This window comes from Vigna unguiculata, chromosome 6 (genome assembly GCF_037176805.1).
Source record: "Vigna unguiculata cultivar grain cowpea cultivar isolate G323 ecotype 2 chromosome 6, ASM3717680v1, whole genome shotgun sequence".
Classification (NCBI taxonomy): domain Eukaryota; kingdom Viridiplantae; phylum Streptophyta; class Magnoliopsida; order Fabales; family Fabaceae; genus Vigna; species Vigna unguiculata.
In genome coordinates, this window is record NC_140797.1 from 2,241,693 (window position 1) to 2,261,549 (window position 19,857).

General features: G+C 35.7%; 1 protein-coding gene and 1 pseudogene across 8 annotated transcripts in view; one reads left to right on the forward strand and one right to left on the reverse strand.

The window, feature by feature from the left end:
• Nucleotides 1–1,355: 1,355 nt before the first annotated feature.
• Nucleotides 1,356–19,857, reverse strand: part of LOC114187613 (Nodulin MtN21 /EamA-like transporter family protein) — a 48,166-nt gene continuing 29,664 nt past the window's right edge. For 3 of the 8 annotated variants that reach the window (XM_028075905.2, XM_028075904.2, XM_085674745.1), the window contains exons 6-10: nt 14,635–14,785; nt 9,995–10,061; nt 4,145–4,216; nt 2,205–2,270; nt 1,356–1,586 (exon numbers count right to left, since the gene is read on the reverse strand). In XM_028075905.2, coding sequence (XP_027931706.1) covers nt 1,452–1,586; nt 2,205–2,270; nt 4,145–4,216; nt 9,995–10,061; nt 14,635–14,785 — 491 coding nt within the window. In that variant the 3' untranslated portion in view covers nt 1,356–1,451. Of the gene's footprint in view, nt 1,587–2,203; nt 3,183–4,097; nt 4,217–9,686; nt 9,785–9,994; nt 10,062–14,634; nt 14,786–19,857 lie in introns of those variants that run through there. The other 5 variants (XR_014995843.1, XR_014995842.1, XR_014995844.1 and 2 more) reach the window with 5 other exon arrangements.
• LOC146885379 (uncharacterized) lies at nt 5,974–8,631 on the forward strand (annotated as a pseudogene).

The following is a 19,857-nucleotide window of genomic DNA, read 5'->3' on the forward strand; positions in this document are numbered from 1 at the left end:
TCATTCTAATAGGCCTTTTGAAGGAAGACACATGAAGCTTCTAGAATTTGCGCCAAGCTTGTCCACCAAGCTTCTCCTTTTATGCCTAGCAGCATGTCCCATGTGACTTGCTAACTAAACAAGTCACACCATACTCATGCTCTCTTTTTCGCTCTAAATTCAACATTTTATACCCTTTTCCCTCCCTTTTTCTAGACCACCTAGCTCTCTTATAAATAGAGAGCTTAAGGACCGTGTAAAAATCATTCATGAATATAGTAGAGAAACTTTGTTGAGATGCCTACATACACTTCTCTTTTTATGAATTAACATAGGCTAGAGTTGCCCTTAGTGGCTTCTTCTAGCCTCCTTCCTTGAGTGTTGGCCTAACCTCACTTAAGAGCTCTCTCTAAATACCATTTTCGCACCTTCACCATATCATCTTGCTTCCGCGCATCCAAGCACCTCCATGGAAGTCTCCCTCCATTCACATGTCTTTCTCCTTGTGTCTTCCTTGAAGATGGACTATATTACACTTTTAGTCTTTACTTTGTATTTTTGCAAGGAGGCTCTATTCCACACTTATAAAAGGGGATCTCCTATACTATTTAAGGCTTGAATATTTTGAAATTTAACATAAGCTTTGATACCAAATGATAAAGACCCATTTTAGAGTTTAGCCAATATGGTGTTAAGGTGATTAAGAAAATTCAAGGAAGATCCCAATAAACATTAAGATAACTAAGGTTATCTAGATGTGAAAGCTCACTTCCAATGGATCTTATTAAATGTAAAATTGATGGAACATTTAAAGAAAATTTTAGACATTCTAGTGTTAGTCATACTAACAGCATTTCAAAAGCTCGGAGAAGGTGTTACACTTCTTATTATAGCTTATCATGACATTGAAAAAAAATTTGGATTCAAAATTGAAGGTGGCTATTTTGCTAATTTAACACGCAGAATTTGTAGGTTTGAACAGGTTATGGTTGGAATAGGAGTGAGTCCTGATAGACAAACTTTTAGTAAGCCTCATTGTTCGATGGAATTTAAAAGAAAAATGGGTTACATGCTTCAACTTTTTTTCGAATATGGATCTTAGAGTTGTTCATATTTTCAGATAAGGTAACCAACCAATACGTGAATGCTTTGGAAAATCAGGATTTGATTGAGAAAAAAACCTATTTCATGGTTTGATAATATGCTTATTTATATTAGGGATAACTTTTTCAGAAATCGGTACAATTTACTTGAATTTGGTTTTTAAAACTGACATAATCTGAAGTTAATCCTTTTGATTGAAAACAATTAAGTGCCATCATCTGAAGACTGAAGCAGCTAAATAAGAACAAACAGAGACGGATAAAGCGTTAAAATAGACCAATTAAGACTAGAGTTTATATAAACAAGTTCAATATAACAAATGATAATAACGTCATATAAACTGCACAACTACATCGCTCAAATCTATATCATTCCGTCTCTTTATCAGGTCCTATATACATGGTGCAACACACAGAGATAACAATAAGTGAAACACCTACGAGGCGATCAAAAGATGGAGCCACTTTTGTAAAAGCAAGGCTCCATAATTGCCTTAGGCCTGCCTGAAACACAGAAATGTTGGTCTGTATTATCCTCCAATTCAAGGATCAAAAGTAAGGAAATACTCCACAAAAGCATTAACATGTAAATTGTCAAGTGACACTGGTGCACAGATGGCACATGACAAAAAAAATAATATCATCATCCGATTCTATTGACAACGTCAAGGCATAGATCATTGGTAAGATGACTAACATAGAAAAAAGCACAGGAAAAGTTTAATCATGTTTAACCAGGAATAGACTAAATGTATTGAATCACGTAAAATAGAACTTACTAATAACATTGAATGTCTTTGTAAGGGTTAAGGTGTCTAAAACTGTTGTTCCAAAACCAACACCTCAATATCCGTTTGACTATGATGATGACTTATTTAATATTGATCCAAGTAAAATATCCTAAAGAACTAAAAATGGAAAGAGTATGACTGGCTACGGTTAGGCAGATTGGGAAACCTGACATATATATATATATATATATATATATATATATATATATATATATATATATATATATATATATATAAAACTTGGGATGTCAAAAATGTAGGAACTTAGTTGTTAACAGTCAAATGAGAAAAAGAAAAAAGAGAACAACCAGCTTTTAAGAGAGAAGTATACCTCCACGTACTGAACATTGGCAACTTTACCGGTTCTCTCAAGTTGCAGTCCGCGTGCTAACAAGACCTGCGAAAGATTTAGTAACAATACCATAAAATAGAAGTATGTTTCATGTTGATTCAGGTGATCATATAGTTGAGAATCTACAATAGGATATTGTAATTAATTAGGGCAGACCACTTGACTTATCTAAACAGGTTAAGTTATATAATCAAGATAAATTAATCTCCCCTAATTTAATTCATAGTTATCATAAGCGTTAGGATCCACCAACAAATCTTGCTTCAATGCACATAATTTTTCATCCTTTTGAACTTCCACTTCCCAATCCTTCTACTCTTATGGTTGCACAACAGATATGGTAGGGCAGACCACCTGCCTGGACAAAGCATCCGCTATAGTGTTCTTCTCATGACGATTTTGAATTTCAAATCAAACCCAATGACTTTTGAAGCCCATATGACCTTTTCGAGTGTCAAAAACTTTTGCTCAGTCAAATAGTGTTTCCATCTGTGTACCACTTGGACCATTACCATTAACTTCCTTTCCTACACCAATTTATTTTGCCCTCTATTAGATAAAGCTTGATTCCATAAAGCTAAGGGCCTACCCTCTTCTAACAAAACAGGTACCCACCCCCCCCACCATCTGCCCCAATCCTTTACTAGAGGCATCTCCACCAACGTTTGGAGAGATCTGGTACTGCTAAAATCGCTAACGGCCTGATGTTAGACTACCCACAAACTATCTAATGGATGTAAACTTCACCTTGTAAGTCAGTTTGTAAAATTAAGTTAAGCATAAACCCAGTTATTTCTGACCTCATATTTTTGTTTTCTTCTCCTCAAAGTTGTTGGTCTTGTATTATCTAATTTTGGGACTCCCATTATCACGACAAAGAAACTGAATGACAAAGGCTGTTCATCATGGTCAACTTCTATGGAACTTTGCTTCTTTGCTCACAGGTGCAATGATCATCTTGAAAAACGAAGTGACAAAATGCCAACAGAAGCTCTAATTAGTGAAAGAAACATGCCTTCCAAAATCCTAGTACAAATAGGTCAGAACCTATAACTTGGCCCATATTAGGCACGACCTAGACCAATTTAGTAAATAATCTAGGCCAAGGCTTTTCAAAGCCCATTAAGGTCAAATGATCTGGACTTACACCATATAAAAAGTTGTTGTGGGTCTAATGGCCTAGATTAGTATTTTCATTATATTAAATGTTTATTTTAATATCCTAAGACAATAAAAAATTTAAACTTGCTTGATTTAAATTATTTGCCCATTAGCCTATTTAATAGCCATATTACAAAGTAGATATTTAAATAGGTTTTCAAGTTATGCTAGGCCTTTTAGAAAGGCAATCTAAGCTTTGAAAAAAATAAAATAAAGACAATAAGTTAGTAATCAGAATTCAAATTTAAAAAAGTAAAGCCACATCTGCTTTGAGATGAGCCTTAGCCTAGACTAGTCTATATCCAATTCCAACCCTACTAAAGTTATACTGTTTGTGCAGCTTGTTTTCTTTTTCACTCCTGTCTAGCTAAATCTTCTAAAATTTCAAACAAGAAAATGTCACATAAGACTACGTTCAAACATAAATTATTGCTTCACAAGCCTATACGGTAAATGAGAAAAGCCTTGAGAAGTGCTACTGTCACAATATATAGTTCACCAGATGAGCAGAACCATGGAGTAATGAACTGCAAGGTCTATATCAGTCTCAGCAGCAGAACCATGCTTAATAGCATTTTTTCTATCTTATTTTCATCTGCCTATCTACCACTACAGAAAACAGGTTTGTATGTAGTCCTCATTTCCACAGCAGCATCAAAGGACCATTATTTAATCACACCAATTGCCTATACTATGAAAGTTGCTACTTACTATTTTTTGTAGAAAAAGTAAACTATCCATGCAGTTTAGGTTTTCACCTCAGCAAAGAAGCCCATAATACTACTCACAAGCATAAGCAAAATAGACTGAAATCCTGGTAGCACAAAATCCTGCAAAAGGAGAAGTTATTGTAAAGTACCAAAATTTTCAGATATCCGAGGTAAAATACAGTTTATCCTTACTATGGAAACGTGACAATCACTCAAACAAGCAATATTTGACATGAATCTGGTGCCTTTGAATGAAAAACATTTATTTATGAAACTATTAATGGAGGAACCTTTTTTTCCATTATGCTGAAGGAGTAAAAAACTCAGAAAAGTAAGTTTGACATAATAAGTAGCTGGAAAGACTAAAGCCAGTTTGTTTAAACTTAAAATAAGTGTTCTCAAAATAAACACCTTTTACTATGACCACGTATATGAGAAGTAGAGAGGATGCTTATTACAAAACTGCTTAATATTAAAATAAGCATATTAGACAAAAAAAAAAAAAAAAGCAGTAGAAATCTGCTTATTTTACTAAATATAAGAACTTTTTAAAAATAAGTACAAACAACCCTCCATTGTGGAAAATCCAGAATTTATGAATTCATAATTGGGATCCGTTGAATGTATTTTTATGGTAGCTATAGTTGAATTACATATTTGGGCTTGAATTTTAAAAGTAGAATTTAAGGGACTGTTTTATTTAACAATATATTTTATGTTTTAATTCCTTATTTTAAGTTATAATTACAGAAGACTTGTCTTCATATTTTATGTCTTCGAAGATTTAGATAGGAAACTATGAAAACAATAAAAAAGTATTTTAGCAATATTCCACTCAAAGCTAAAGAGAAAACAGGGCAGTAGTTTTTAAATTAAAATTATAAACAGAAAATACTTTCCCAAACCAAATAGGTCTATATTTTTCAAATTAGTACTTTTCCTTTGTTTGGATAGTGATATTCTTTGCAAAGATTATTTTTGTTTGATTTTTACTTGTCTAGTACAAGAATCTGTTAGATCTAGTTGACTGCATGGTTCTCCTATTAGTCAGTAATAACGGATACCTTTCTACTGATGATCCTCTAACCTACGCTTGTTACGAAGGTTCATCATCTTCTGTCATTTTTTAAGATCTGGTCAATAGAGTTCTTTAGTTTTCTCCCTATTTTAATTCTTCAATAGATACAAAGCTTATTAAATCTGTTGGATCATGCATTTATCGTACACTAAAAGTTATAGTTGAAAGCCAAAACACAATTCTTTCTAATTAAAAACATAATAGCACACCTAACCTCCGCCACAGTACAATTATGCAACCTACAATAATCTCCTCACAATAATTGCCCAACTACTAGTTATAAAGTTATAGTGGATAGTTACAACACTTTGTCTAGTTAAAAGCGTAGTACCCCAAGTGCTAAATTTGAATTACGACTTAGCTTGGCCATTGCAATGAACAACTAACGCAACCCAAGTCCACCTTTGACAACCCACCATACCACATTGTTACGTACTCACTCACATTTAGCGAATTTTATAGTTTTCAAGCTGTAAGGTTCGGTCATATTCTCCCATCTAATCACTTAGACTTGATGAGAAGAATTTTGCTCAACAATACCAACAAATTAAGCCTATTTAAGGTTGACCTTTACAAACCTCACCTTACAGGCTGGTTTTGTGAGATTAAGTTAGACTTAAACTCCACTTCTAACATGGTATCAGAGCTCTCAAATATTGGGAGCCGCTCTCAAATATTGGCTTAAACCCTAGACAACAGCCTTCATTGCTGCCACCATTCCTTTCAGGACAGCCTTCATTGCTGCTGTCGTGTTTTTTTTTTTGCAACAATCAATTCCTACTGGCTGCATTACGTGGACATGGCAGACCAAATTGCTGAAGTTGTGAACACTACATCACAGAACACTCAGGAACAACTGCAGAACCTCAACATTGCCTAACGATTGACCAGGAAGAATTATTTCAAATGGGCCCAACTTGTTCACAAAACTTTGAAAGATAAAGGGAAATCTAACCACTTGACTGACGATGCTCCTAAAGAAGAAGATCCCAGATTTACAAAATGGGATGAAGAGGACTCTGATCATGGCATGGCTATGGAACTCCATGGTCCCAGAAATCACTGATACTTACATGTTTCTTAATTCTGCAAAGGAGATCCGAAATGCCATGGAGCAGACATACTCCAAAGCTAAAGATGCTGCTCAAATATATGATGTGAAGGTGAAGACTATCATATCACTGCCAAATAGGGAAACAAGACTGTTATAGAATATGCCAATCAACTCAAATCACTATGGATGGAATTAGACCATTACAGGGTCATAAAAGCCAAGTGCTCAGATGATTCAGCAATGCTCAAAGAGTATATTAAGCAAGATTGAGCCTATGATTTCCTGGTGGGGATTAATTTTGATTTTGATCAAGTGAGAGTCCAAATCCTTTGAAAAGAAAAAATTCCAAGAATTAATGAAATAGTAGCTATGGTCAGAAGTGAAGAAAGCAGAAGGGGAATAATGTTAGAAACCCCAACCATGGAAAATTCAGCCATGGTAGCTTCCGGATCAGCCATGATGGACGACCAAAAAAAAGGGGGAATAGCCAATATGGAGAAGAAAGGTGAAGGAGTATGGTGTACCTTTTGTAACAAGCCTCGCCACACTCATGATAAATGTTGGAAGCTGCATGGAAAGCCACTTAGTGGAGATTGGAGATCCCAAAATCGTGACAAGGAGTGGGGAAAAAAAGGAGACAACACTAGAAAGGGAGGACAAGCACACATAGGGGCTGCAACAAATGATGAAAATAGAGGAGGAGTATTTCACCTTAACCAGGATAAAGTAGAGCAGATGAGATCATTCCTCAACAAGTTAGATAAGTCTCTAGCTAGTTGTTCTCTGGCACATTCAGGTATGTTTGGTAAGTTTCCTTCTTTTGGACTTAATGCCTCAGATAAAAACTATAACCCATATTGGATACAAGATTTTGGGGCTACCGACCACATGACACCCCTACCTAAACATTTCTCTTCTTACATTCCTTGCCCTAGCAACAAGAAAATATCCACAGCTGATGGCTCTCTAATGATTGTAGCAGGTCAAGGAGAAGTCCAAATAAGCCCATCCATAACCCTAAATTGTCTATTAGTTTGATCTCCATAAAAAAGCTCATACAAGATCTCTCATGCAATGTTATCTTTTATGACAATGTTTGTATTCTACAGAACAAGTACTCGGGCAGGACGATTGGACATGCTAGACAATGGAATGGCTTGTATTACTTGGACCATCCAAATCTGCCCCCAGACCAAGAAAATAACACCTTTTTTTTCTCTGATTCAACAAAGACCAAAATGGAGAAGGTCTTCCTACAGATGTTTTGATAACTTCCAATGCCAAATATGTCTTAAATATGGCCACACTTCATTAGCCCTTTATGATCATACAACCCGACAACCTCTTCATTTTTCATCACCTTCTCCTCCCATGAACACCATTGTTGCCACTGCCTCTTCCACTATAGCTCCCACACATCCCAATGCTACGGTTGCTTCTGCTACTACCTCTGCCCCTTCAACCACATGGATTCTAGATTCTGGTGCGTCATTTCATGTTACTAATGACTCCTAGAATATTCAACAACTTCAACCCTATCATGGCCTTGACAACATTTTTGGAGGCAATGGTGAAGGTTTGACAGTTTCTGCTTTTGGATCATCTCCTCTTTCTCCCTCGTCTTATCCTTCTGTGTTATTTAATCTTCATCAATTACTCCTTGTCCCGTCTATTATAGAAAATCTTCTTTTTGTTCGTAAATTTTCTCAGGATAACAATGTTTATTTTGAATTTTTTCCACATTGTTGTAATGTGAAATCTCAGGTCACTCGTGAAGTCCTTCTTTGTGGTCATGTTGGTGCGGATGGGCTCTACTATTTTCCCAATCTTCATTGTTCTTCCAGTCCTCCTGCTATCTTGTCTTCCACTGCCTCCTCACATGTTGTTTCTGTTGTCACATCCACATCTTCTCCAAACAGTTTCAATATATGGCATTTTAGACTAGGTCATCCTCATGTTGATGTATTAAAACTTGTTCTCAGTCGTTGTAATTTTTCACTTCATAGTAAAAAGTTAGATTTCTGTCTGTCTTGTTGTATAGGCAAGTCTCATAGATTGCCTTCTTCATCTACTATTTATACGTAACCACTACAATTAGTTTTTAGTGATTTACCCTCTCATGTTGCTTCTACTTTTGGTTGTGTATATTACATTTCATTTGTAGATGCATACTCTCAGTTCACATGGTTTTATCCTATTAAATCCAAGTCTACGACTTTTCTTATATTTCAACACTTTAAGGCTAATGTCGAACTTCAATTTGGTGTTCAAATTAAATGTCTTCAAACTTCTAAGTTTCTCCAACACAAGGCAGCCATGCAGGCTACACGAATTGTCACAGTTGTTGCTCAATCTGGTATTCCTGTAGCCTGTATTTCTAAGTCCTCCTCCCTTGAACCTTAAATTCTTGACTCCAATGCTTCTGATCATATGTCTGGTAACAAGTCATTTTTCTGCCAACTGACTTATTTGGATTTTTTGCCCTCCATTAGCATGGCAAATGGCTCTCAAATAAAAGTTCATGTCATTGGTCAAACACGCCCTTCTTCTAATCTTACCTTAGATTTTGTGCTTTATATTGCCGATTGTCCTTTTAAATTAATCTCCATAAGCAAAGCTCACTCGCATCCAAAATTACTCTACTCTTTTTGCTAATAATTTAATAACGGGAGAAAAGGTTTCCCATTTGCAGCCAACAACTTTCTATCAAGAGGCAAAGACAAAACTACTGTTGAACTAGAAGAACACAATGTTACCACAAAACAAAAGGACCACATATCAAGCTTGGAGATTCATGATATCAAATCAATAAAATTGGCTTTTTCATCCCTTTTGATATTCCTCTGCCATACCTAAAATATAAGCACATTATTACTCATTACATATTTCTAATTCCCTAACAATAGGTTGAATTGTAGGCTAACATCAGTACTGCTAATAGTAAGAAATAATAATGGATGTCCATGATTATGTTGTTATTTCCTTATTAGTGCCAATGTAATCCTTCTTTATTCATTTACAATCATCAACCTTACGTTGTATATCTGTTGGTATATGATGAAATCATTATCACAAGCAACTCTCCTTTCCTTTAGCATCTTACATATTTGGAGGCTTATCTTGAATTCTTATGAGTGGATTGATGATTCTTCCTCAATTTTCTTATATGTTGTTATATTGTTCATCTTCAATAACAATTCACGCCTATTTTTGTTATTCATTCATTCTTTTCCTTTATCTTTATTCTTTAGTACTTCTTTGTTCCTCTGTTATTATTCTTTACATGTTCATCTATGTTGTTTAGAATCTCTGATCGAAAGTCTTGTGTCTGAAAGTGTATTGTTAAACTGTTATATATGTGTTAACCTTCCAATGCATACTACTTGATTTCCATCCGTATGGGAGGAATGATTGTGGCATTGGATTAGAAGCAGATGGTTTCTACTACTTTCACTCACCCCCGAATGTTAGGTCATCTTAGCTTGAATAAATTCAAGATCACAGTTCCTAGCCTTCCCAAGCTGCATCCCTAGCCAAAAGAAGACAATGAACTAATCTAGCAAAAAGAAAAGAAAATAACTAGAATGATTATTATTAATCATAAAAACATAAATATTATAGATACATTGGAATCTTATAAATAAATTTTAAAACGTGCATTCTTCCATATACCGATGGCTATTGGCATAACTTAGCAATTTCTTCAAGAAAGTACACCCCAAATCCCATTGGCTAAAGATGTAGTTTCATCAAAGTATGTACTTACCTCAAAGATATAAGTACATATTCCCATTGCAGGGCTAGCAAATAAGCCAAATGAAAAGACAGTTAACCTGCAATAAAATGGAAATTCGTATAACTAAGATACAGATACAATGCTTCCAAAACTAAACTGCCAAGACCACAAACATTTGGTGCTCTACTCTAATTTCTGAAAATATTTAAACAGCAAGCAATATGCGCTTTTAATATCCAACCACTCTTGTTCTCTACTACACTACAAATCCGTTACAGGCAATCTAACCTCATAATATAGTTAATGAAAAAGAAAGCTGTTGTTAAAGTCAAAAGCCTATGACAATAACGAACTAACTTAAATGATTCAGAAAAGATTCAGCGTGTTAGTAGAAGATTAGAATCCATATTAAATAGGTATGTTGCTAATTAACAAAATCCCATCAGTGTTTGCTCTAAAAATGTTTCTGCAATACACTAAGTCATTATAATTTTATGTTTATCTACAAATTTAAAAGCTAAAATATGTTGAGTTTGGGCCGAAATTATCTACACTCATCTTTCAATTTTGAAGGCATCCGGAAAATGCTTTTGAGTAGCTTCATTTGGACTTAAAATAGCTCTATGAATTGTAACTTCTATGCGTTATTTTAAGGTAATTTCAAAAAGCTTATTGGTGAACCTTATGAAACATAAATATCTTTTGTATATGGCCTAAAACAGTCTCTTTTGGAAAGTTTAACAACATTGTTCAACAATTCAGTATTACTCAAAGTGAGGTAGATCATTTAGTATTTTATTGTCACTCAAGTGTTGGATGTGTCTATTTGATTGTATATGTTGATGACATTGTTCTTACAGGTAGTGACCACCATGGCATCTCCTAGATGAAACAACACCTCTGCCACCATTTTCAAACCAAGGATCTTGGCAAACTCTGATATTTCTTGGGTATTGAGGTAGCACAATCCAATGATGGTATTGTTGAATCTTAAAGGGAGTATGCAGTTGATATTTTGGAGGAAACTGGGTTGATGAATTTAAAACTTGTTGACACACACATGAATCCTAATACCAAACTCCTACCAAATCATGGGGATCCTATTTTAGATCCTAAGTAATGTAGAAGATTGGTTGGGAAATTAAATTACCATTCAGTTACTCATCTTGACATTTCCTTTGCAGTCAGTGTGGTGAGCAATTTCTTAGTTACCCATGTCAAGATCATTGGAATGCAATCATCCATATATTAAAGAACATTAAATGATCTACTGGAAAAGGTTTGTTATATGGTTCCAATAACCATACAAAAGTTGTTTGTTGTTCATATGATGAATGGGCAAGATTTCCTTCTGATAGAAGATCTACTTTCGAGTATTGTGAATCTATTACTGGTAACTTGATTTATTGGAAAGCATGATAGAAAGGACTAATCCAGCATGGAGTCATTGTGTTTCTACTGATGGGAAAGCAAGAAATATGAAATGTAAAACTGTGCAAAAGGATGTCAAAGAATCTATAGCAGCTCTGGGAGATGATAAAAAATATGGTTTGGTGTGGTTTCAGTGTTGCAACAAAAATTTGATTAAAAAATCAATATCCAGAGAATTTGAAGAGGATAGTAGTATGGATTATTCAAAGTATGCTAGGAAAAGATAAAGTGAAGGTGAGAAAATGAGTTGAACAATAGATTTATAGGGAAGGGTGGCGAAGATGGCAGCGATGATGATACCGTGTGTTCACGACAATGAAGGTGTTGATTCCATGAATTGATGAAGCTGCACGTGTATCGTGTGAGTCTTCTGCTTTTGACATGTGAAAGTTAACCTAACAAAAAAGGAGGGAAAAATACTAGGCTTTTAGGTTGGGTTAGGTCGGGTCAAGTCGGGTCACTTTCTTAAGAAAACATGGACAGGTCAAATTTTAATAAGACATGGGAGTCGTCAAAACCTTAACATCATCAACACTTGTTAAACACTAACATCACAATGCCATGGAGGATCAATGAAAGATCCGGCAAGCAAACTGAAAGATTGCTCCGATCCTACCAGCTTTGGATCCAATCTTCACGTCAACTTGCTTGGAAGTGAAAACTCATAGGATTGTGCAAGTTTGCGATCTTACTCGCGATTTTGACAACATTGTTATAAATAGCATACCAATTCAGATATTACAATACAATATTTAAGCAAAATAGTCAAAAATAAGTCCATACAAATATATAAGTTCAGAATGCTTTATTTACTTGGATTGCGCTCAATATGAATTTGGTCCATTCCCATACATTTTTTAATTTTATCCCAAATCATACAATTATATAATTAAGAAATAATTAAAAATAGTTCCTATTCCTAATTAAAAAGTGAAACTAAAAAACCTATTTCCTAATTCCCAAACCTAATTCCTAATTCCAAAACCTAATTTATAAATAATATAATATATTACCTTTCCTTCCTCTCTAAACGTTGTAGCTCCAGTAGACCACCTACTCACAATAAAATTCCCTTCCTCTTGCACGGTGTACTAGAGTAGACCAACACAAGTCTGACATTGTGAAAAGGAGAAGAGGACCGCAACACAAGAGAAGAACGAAATGGAGACAACCATGGTGGCGCGACGAGCAAACAAATGACACAGCGAGTGAATGACGGCGCCACAAGGAGAAGATTGCGCATTGGTTAAGTGAAGAACAAGCAAAGAAGTAAGATGTAGAAGTGAGACCCTTATCTTCTAATCACAGTGACATTTTCACTTTCGCACACCAAAGGACTATGGTGTCTGCCATTTTGTACTTTAAAATTTTTATCCTTTGAACTCACCAACACGGTTGCAAACTCACAAATTTGGGCAAGTTAACACAATTCACTCAAGATTTTATCGAGTTTGTAGCAAAAGCAAGTTTGCTTTCGAGGTAACTATGAAGTTGTTTGTAGAAACGTAAACTTTTCCGAGTTAATATATTAACTCGTGAGTTTGACAACCATGATCATGTGTATTCTCAATACAAAGAGAGTATATAGAAATACCAAATAAAGTTTTCATTTCATGATATAATTTCTTAGAGAAATTAACTTGGAACTACTTTTCATTAAACATAACCAACATACGATGCAAAAATGTAATGATAGATGGAACAAAATATTTCAAATCAATCAGAGTAAAAACAAGAGAAGGACGTAGTATTCTAATAATCTAATAATCAAGTACAACCCAGATAGAGCTGTCAAAAAGGGTTGAAACCCGCAAGCCAACCCGGCTCACCACGGGTTCGGTCAGGTTCGGTTGGAATATTTTTACAAATTTCAATATGGGTTGATTTTTGACCCAGCTCATCCGGGTTGAACCAGTGTTATCAATATCGGATAACGGAAAATATCGGCAAGCAAAAAATCCGTTATAAAGTTATAACGGAAATCATATCGGGTTATAGCGGAAAGTATAATTTTTGAAAAAATAATTATAGAGAAAGAAGAGAAGTAGAAAAAAATTTGAAAAAAAAGGAGTTGACAGTGGCGGCAGGCGGCAGTGGCTGACTGTGGCAGCCGGAGGCAGGCGGCGGTGGCTGATTGTGACGGTAGGCGACAGGCGGCAGTGGCTGACAATGGTGGGCAGCAGCAACTGGTGGTGGCAGTTGTGGCTCTTAGTTGCAGTAACTAAGGCCAAAGTTGAAAGAATAAGAGAAGAGATGTTTTAATGGATATTTAACTGCATTAGTAATATTTTACTGCAGTAACTGGTAAAAGAATAAGAAAAGGGCCACAGTAAAATATAAAAGAAAAAGAGAGGAGGGGTTTTGGACTTAGGTTAGGTCAAATAATGTTAGTGGGCCTGACCCAAATTAAACCTCAGTAAAATTGATGGAGTAAAACGCATAGAAGGATGAAATTAGGGTTTATTTGTGGCAGCCACCGCCTATCTCATCTCCCACACTACTCATCTCTTCTCAGACACAGTAGCTGCAGTATCTCTTCCACTTTGCTACTGCTTGTCTCTTTCTTCAGTTCTCTTTTTTCGCCATTACCGTTTCGCCACCGCCAGCCGCCATGCGAAAAGCGGCCGCCACGAGCCGCCACAGGAAACCCGCTTCGCCTCCGTCATGTTGTGGCGGTAGGTCGGGAAACCGCAACCGATTTCCGCCATGGTGCCGCCATGGCCGAAATTTGATAACATTGGGTTGAACCCGTGGTGAGTTGGGTTGCCTCACCAACCCACAGATAAAAGGGTACACAAGAGATTTTTTATTAAGTTGGGCTTTACATTTGGGTCATGTTAAATTTTTTTTTTTAGCCAACACATAAATAATTTGTATTTTTTTTATTTTGGTTTGTATTTTGATTGTATTAAAGTTTATTTAGATTTTAATTAGAATTATAATTTAGTTTTCACTGAAAAAAAAAATAAAAAAATTGTATCTTTTTTTAATTAAGTGAACCCATCAACCTGATTCGAATTTTTTTGGCTCACTAAAAAGTGAGCCCGGTTAGGTTGACTCACTAAATCATCAACACGTGGTGTGTTGAGTCGGGTCAGGCCAGGTTACCCGTTTTGACCACTTTAAACCCATATCAAAATAAACAAAGCTAAAGAAAACTAAGGCTTAAATAATCAAGGAACTAATATGCGGAATTTGATCAATAAGAAAATCCAAAAGCACTAAAAATATAATCTTACATAGGCTGATCGGATGCCTTAGCTCCAGCCCTAATAAGACAGTAACTAGTTCCACCCATTATTGATGAAAAGAAACCCAATAGGATTCCAAATATATGATGACCTGTCTTAGCATGTGCATAGCTTGCTTCCATAGCTTTGACAAAGTGTCCTGCAAAATTTAAATTATGAAATTAGGAAGAGTAGTTAAAATATATGATATGAATCAAGCCCAGGCCAAGAAAATGAGAAATAAAAGTTACAAGGGTGTATGAAAGGAAAAAATGGAAAACCATTAATTGGGGGTCCATAGCGAATGTTAGAGATCCTTTTTGATAGTAGGGGTGGAGGAAATATAGGGAGAGGAATGTTAATGAGAGGAGGGGGATTGGTGGAGGAATAGGCTTTTTGGCTGAGATGGCAGTGTGCTCATGGTAGACATTGTTCTTTGTTTCCTTTATTTAAAACAGTAGTACATTGGTGCTAAGTTCTCTTTGCATTAGTACTTACTGAATATACTGAAGGTTAAATTACTCTTTTAGTCCTTGTTTATTTCAAGAAGTGCCAAATTGGTCCTAGTTTTCATAAAACTGATTCAATATGTTTGGTACCCACATAACAAAGAGGTCTCTAGATACAATCTTCTCTAGAATGAAATGACAGTTAATCTCAATGTGTTTGGTCCTCTCATGAAAGACAAGATTAGAACTAATATGCAGAGCAACTTGATTGTCACACACTAGTGTCACTTGAGTAGCATCTCCAAATTGTAATTCTCTAAGCAATTTCTTAAGCCAAACAAACTCACAAGGCCATAGCTCTACATTTTGCTTCTGCACTAGATCTTGAACCAACACTTTGTTTCTTGCTTTTCCAAGAGAACAAGTTACCACCAATGGAGACACAAATATCCGAATGTAGGCCTTTCATCCGAAGGAGACTCTGCCCAATCAGTATCTGAATAGCAAACCACTCTTACATGGTTATCGGAACCGTATAACAACCCTTTTCCAAGAGATTTTGTAATGTACTTTAATACACGAATGACAACATTCCAATGATCTTCAGATGGGGAATTAAGAGATTGACTTACCACACCAACTGCAAAGGAAATGTCACTACGAGTAACTATAAGATAATTCAATTTCATATCGCTCAAGATCTAACATAGGCTCCCTGATTTGGTAGAAGTTTAGTATTAGGATCCACGGGTTTGTCAATAAATTTTAAATTCTTCAACCAATTTTCCTTCAAAATATCCAATGCATATTTCCTCTAAAGATATAACAATACCATCAATGGATTGTGTCACCTCAATACCTAAGAAATATCTGTGGTTTCTAAGATCCTTGGTCTGAAACTGGTTACAATGTTTCATTTGGGAAATGCCATGGCTGTCACTGCCTGTAAGAACGACATCATCAACATATATTATCAAGTAGATACATCCAACACTCGAGCGACGATAAAAAATTGAATGATTTGCTTTACACCGAATCATACCAAACTGTCAAACGTTTCTAAATTTTCCAAACCAAGCCCTAGGAGACTACTTAAGACCATATAAGGATTTGTGAACACAACATACCAACACAGAAGACTCTCCCTGAGCAACAAATCCAAGAGGTTGCTCCATATAAATGTCTCCTTGCAAATCTCAATTGAAGAACAACCATGGCTATAAACAAACGATTAGGAGCAATTTTTGCAACGGGAGAAAAAGTATCACCATAATCCAACCCAAAAATTAGTGTGTATCCTTTGGCCACCAGACAGGCTTTGAGGCAATAAATAGTACCATCATGACAAACTTTGATAGCAAAAACCCACCTGCAAGCAACAACATATAACCTAGACGGTAATGGGACAAGTTCCCAAGTTCCACTCTTATGAAGAGCACTAAAGAAATAGATTTGAGAATGGTCATAGAAGAAATAGACGAAAGATAGGAATAAAAAGCTGAAGACACTCTATGATAAGTTAAAGCAATATAATGAGGAGAGAGATTCTGTGTAGAACATATACCGTTTAGGAGGGCAACTGAGCTCACTTGGTGGGAGGTGAGACTCAAGTGTCGGAAGGTCAGATTCAGTTGTCAGAGCTAGAGGAAACAAAGGAGTTGGTACTTGAGTTGAGTCACTCAGTGGTTGTTGATAACGATGTCGGTAACTATAAACCTAAAGTGGTGGTGGAGAAGAAACTGACGCCGGACAAGACACACTTGCAGGATCACAAATTACAAAAATATGGATAGTACTAGAAATATTAACTGTATCAGATGGGGACTTAGTGGAAGGAGAATGACTTTTAATGTAAAAAGAAGTCTCATTGAAGGTGACATCTACAGAAAAATAAATAGCGGTTAAAAGGAGAAAAACACTTGTATCATTTTTGTCATCGTGTAAACCCTATGTTGAATATAGAGAAAATAGGGTTTGAAATTAATCTCCCTTGTGTATAAACCACACATAGGGTAATTTATTTATAATAAAATGAGATACAACTAAAAAGAGTAACTAAAAATAAATAGAGTAAATAGAAGATATTGTTTGATATTGTTTGATATTGTGATTAACAATTTTAACAATATCAAACAATATCTAAACAATATCTAATACCCTAAAAAAGCACATTCGTTTAATCGGAGAGATAATTTATCAAGACCAAGACTAAAGTTGTGAATAAAGCATGTAGACGCAAAAACCTTCAGAGGTAAGAGATAAAGAGGTTCATGAGGAAATAAAATGGAATAAGATATTTTATTATCTAAAACCGAAGAAGGCATACGAGTAATGAGATAACATGCAGTAAGAACACCACCCCAAACACATTGAGGAACCTCACCACAAATTAAAAGAGTGCAAGTGTTTCAATAAAATGTCTATTTTTGCGCTCATACACCCTTCTTTTTTTTAGGTGTATATGCACACAAAGTTTGATGCATAATGCCATGAGAAGCCATAAATTGTTTAAAAGAATTAGAAAGATATTCATGACCATTATCCCTTCGCTTCTAATAAAAACACCAAACTGAGTTTTAATTTCATTAAAAAAAAAGATTGCATTATATGAAATAATTCAGAAGAATTTTTCATTAAAAATAACTAAGTACACCTTGAATAATCATGAATGAAAGTAACAAAATATTGAAAACCTAGACTAGACATAACACGACTAGGCCTCCAAATGTCAAAGTTAATTAATGAACAAAAAACGAAAGCACCATGTGAGAGACTGCAAGAAAAGGAACTACGATTATGCTTGCCTAATTTACATGACTCACAAATTTGGACTCCTTGGATAAGGCAGTTAGTTACCAGCTACTGCAATTTGACAAGACTAGGTTACTAAGCATGAAGAAGAGATAGACACTCCATAATGTGAAGGGCGGAGATTATAAAGACCATGGGACGAACCCAAAATATGATCACAGACATGAGAATATTTTACAGCAAGTCCGTGTAAAGTCAAAACCATGAAGAACCTTGAACGCTGTTCTATTTCTTCGACAGGAGTAGAGGCAGGTTGATGAAGGCGTGACCACCTCCTTAGAAGCTCCCTCAAGAAGGATCACTAGAAGCATGTCTAGAGGGGAGTCTTCTATTCCATCACCTTTATCTTTGTTTTGCATTACTTTAGTTTGAATTCCCTAAGTTGGTTTCTAGTTGACTTCTTTTGGTTGACTTGTTGACTTTGATCCAAAGTTGACCTTTGACCAAGATTAGATTAATTTAAACCAACATGCTAATCCTTGTTTGTCCTGTTTTGTAGGTAATTAAGAGAAAGTAGAGCATGACTAGGTGACACTTGGTGATTGGAGCACTTGGATGAAGTGGAAGAGAGAGGAAAGCAAAAAGCATAAAGCAAAAGCAAAAGTAGACATGTACCTTGTTTTCTTTTGCCTTTGTGGTTTATGCCATAGAAGGTCACTTGGTCTCCTTCCTCTTTTGGCCTGGAATCCTCATGGGAATGCCTCCACCAATCATCTCCCTTCACTTGCCCAAGACTCACTCTCACATTAGGTTTAGGGTTTGCTAGTTAATCCTTTTTCATGTTTTTGTATTTGCTAAAGGACCCCTATGAACTCCTATTTAAAGGGTGCTCCTTGTCTTGTAAAAGGGTTGATCATTTTGTTATAAACTTTGTGCATTCAACCACCAATTTTCGTGAGCTCTCCTTCCTAGAAATGAACTCACCTTTGCCTTATCTTGCTTGCAAGTGGCGGCACCATCACTCATCTCTAGGGTTTGGTTGGCTTAGATCCCCCCTATGAGTGGCGTGCTTCTTCCATTCTTCATCTTTTATGCTTTCCATTTTTATTGTTTCTTCTTTCATTTTGCTCTATAAGTGTTGTTATTGCCGTGTGTGTTTAAGCTTGAATCCAACTCTCTTCTTCCTTTCATGATAGCATGCTATCTTAATGTCCATTGGGAATTTTCAAAAAGCTTTCTTAAATAACTTCACCATATTCATAACTCTAAAAGGAAACAAGATAATCCTTCATCATTTAGTATCTAGAGCTTTGGTTATCCTTGAATATGGTGTTTTCATGTTCTAACCTTGTCTTGTGTAGCTATCTTTGAATGGTCCACATAAAAACAAAGCTGGCAACAACGTGTCGTTTTTGAAAAAAATACTGCAGCTAGCTCAGTGGTCCAAAAGTAACGTTCTTTATATCAAAAGAAAGCTCTGTGAGTCTACTTTCCAACAAAAAAAGAATTAACGCATTTGGAGTTCTGTGGAGAGAGTTATGATCAAATGAGTGAGCAAAGGTCAGAGCTGCCGAGAATACGAAAAACAACGTTTTCAGGTTATGTTGTGGCAATTTTGACTTCGGTTTTGTGACTCTTTTGCTCCTAAATGTGGTTGGATAACATGTTTTTTGATGCTTAGTCTTTGAGCCTCAAATCCATGAGTTTAAATGCATGATAGCTACATGTTTGTGTCTTTGTGTATGTCATGTTAAGTCTTTAAATGTGTCTAACTTTTGCTTGAGTCTCTTGTCATATGCTTCTTTGAGTTTTCTTGTTCTTGTTCCTAAGTTTTTGAACTATTGCATGAGATCTATGCTTTATGTTGTTGTATGCTCCTTGAAATTGATTTTGACCTAATTTTAAGGAACTAAGTGTTCAAGACACCCTAAAACATCATTCTCATCATTTTAAGTACCTAGTTTTGAAAAGAAAAAGTGTTTTCAAGACCAAAAACAGTTTGGGCCGAGAGCTTTTACAATGCTTGGTGAAT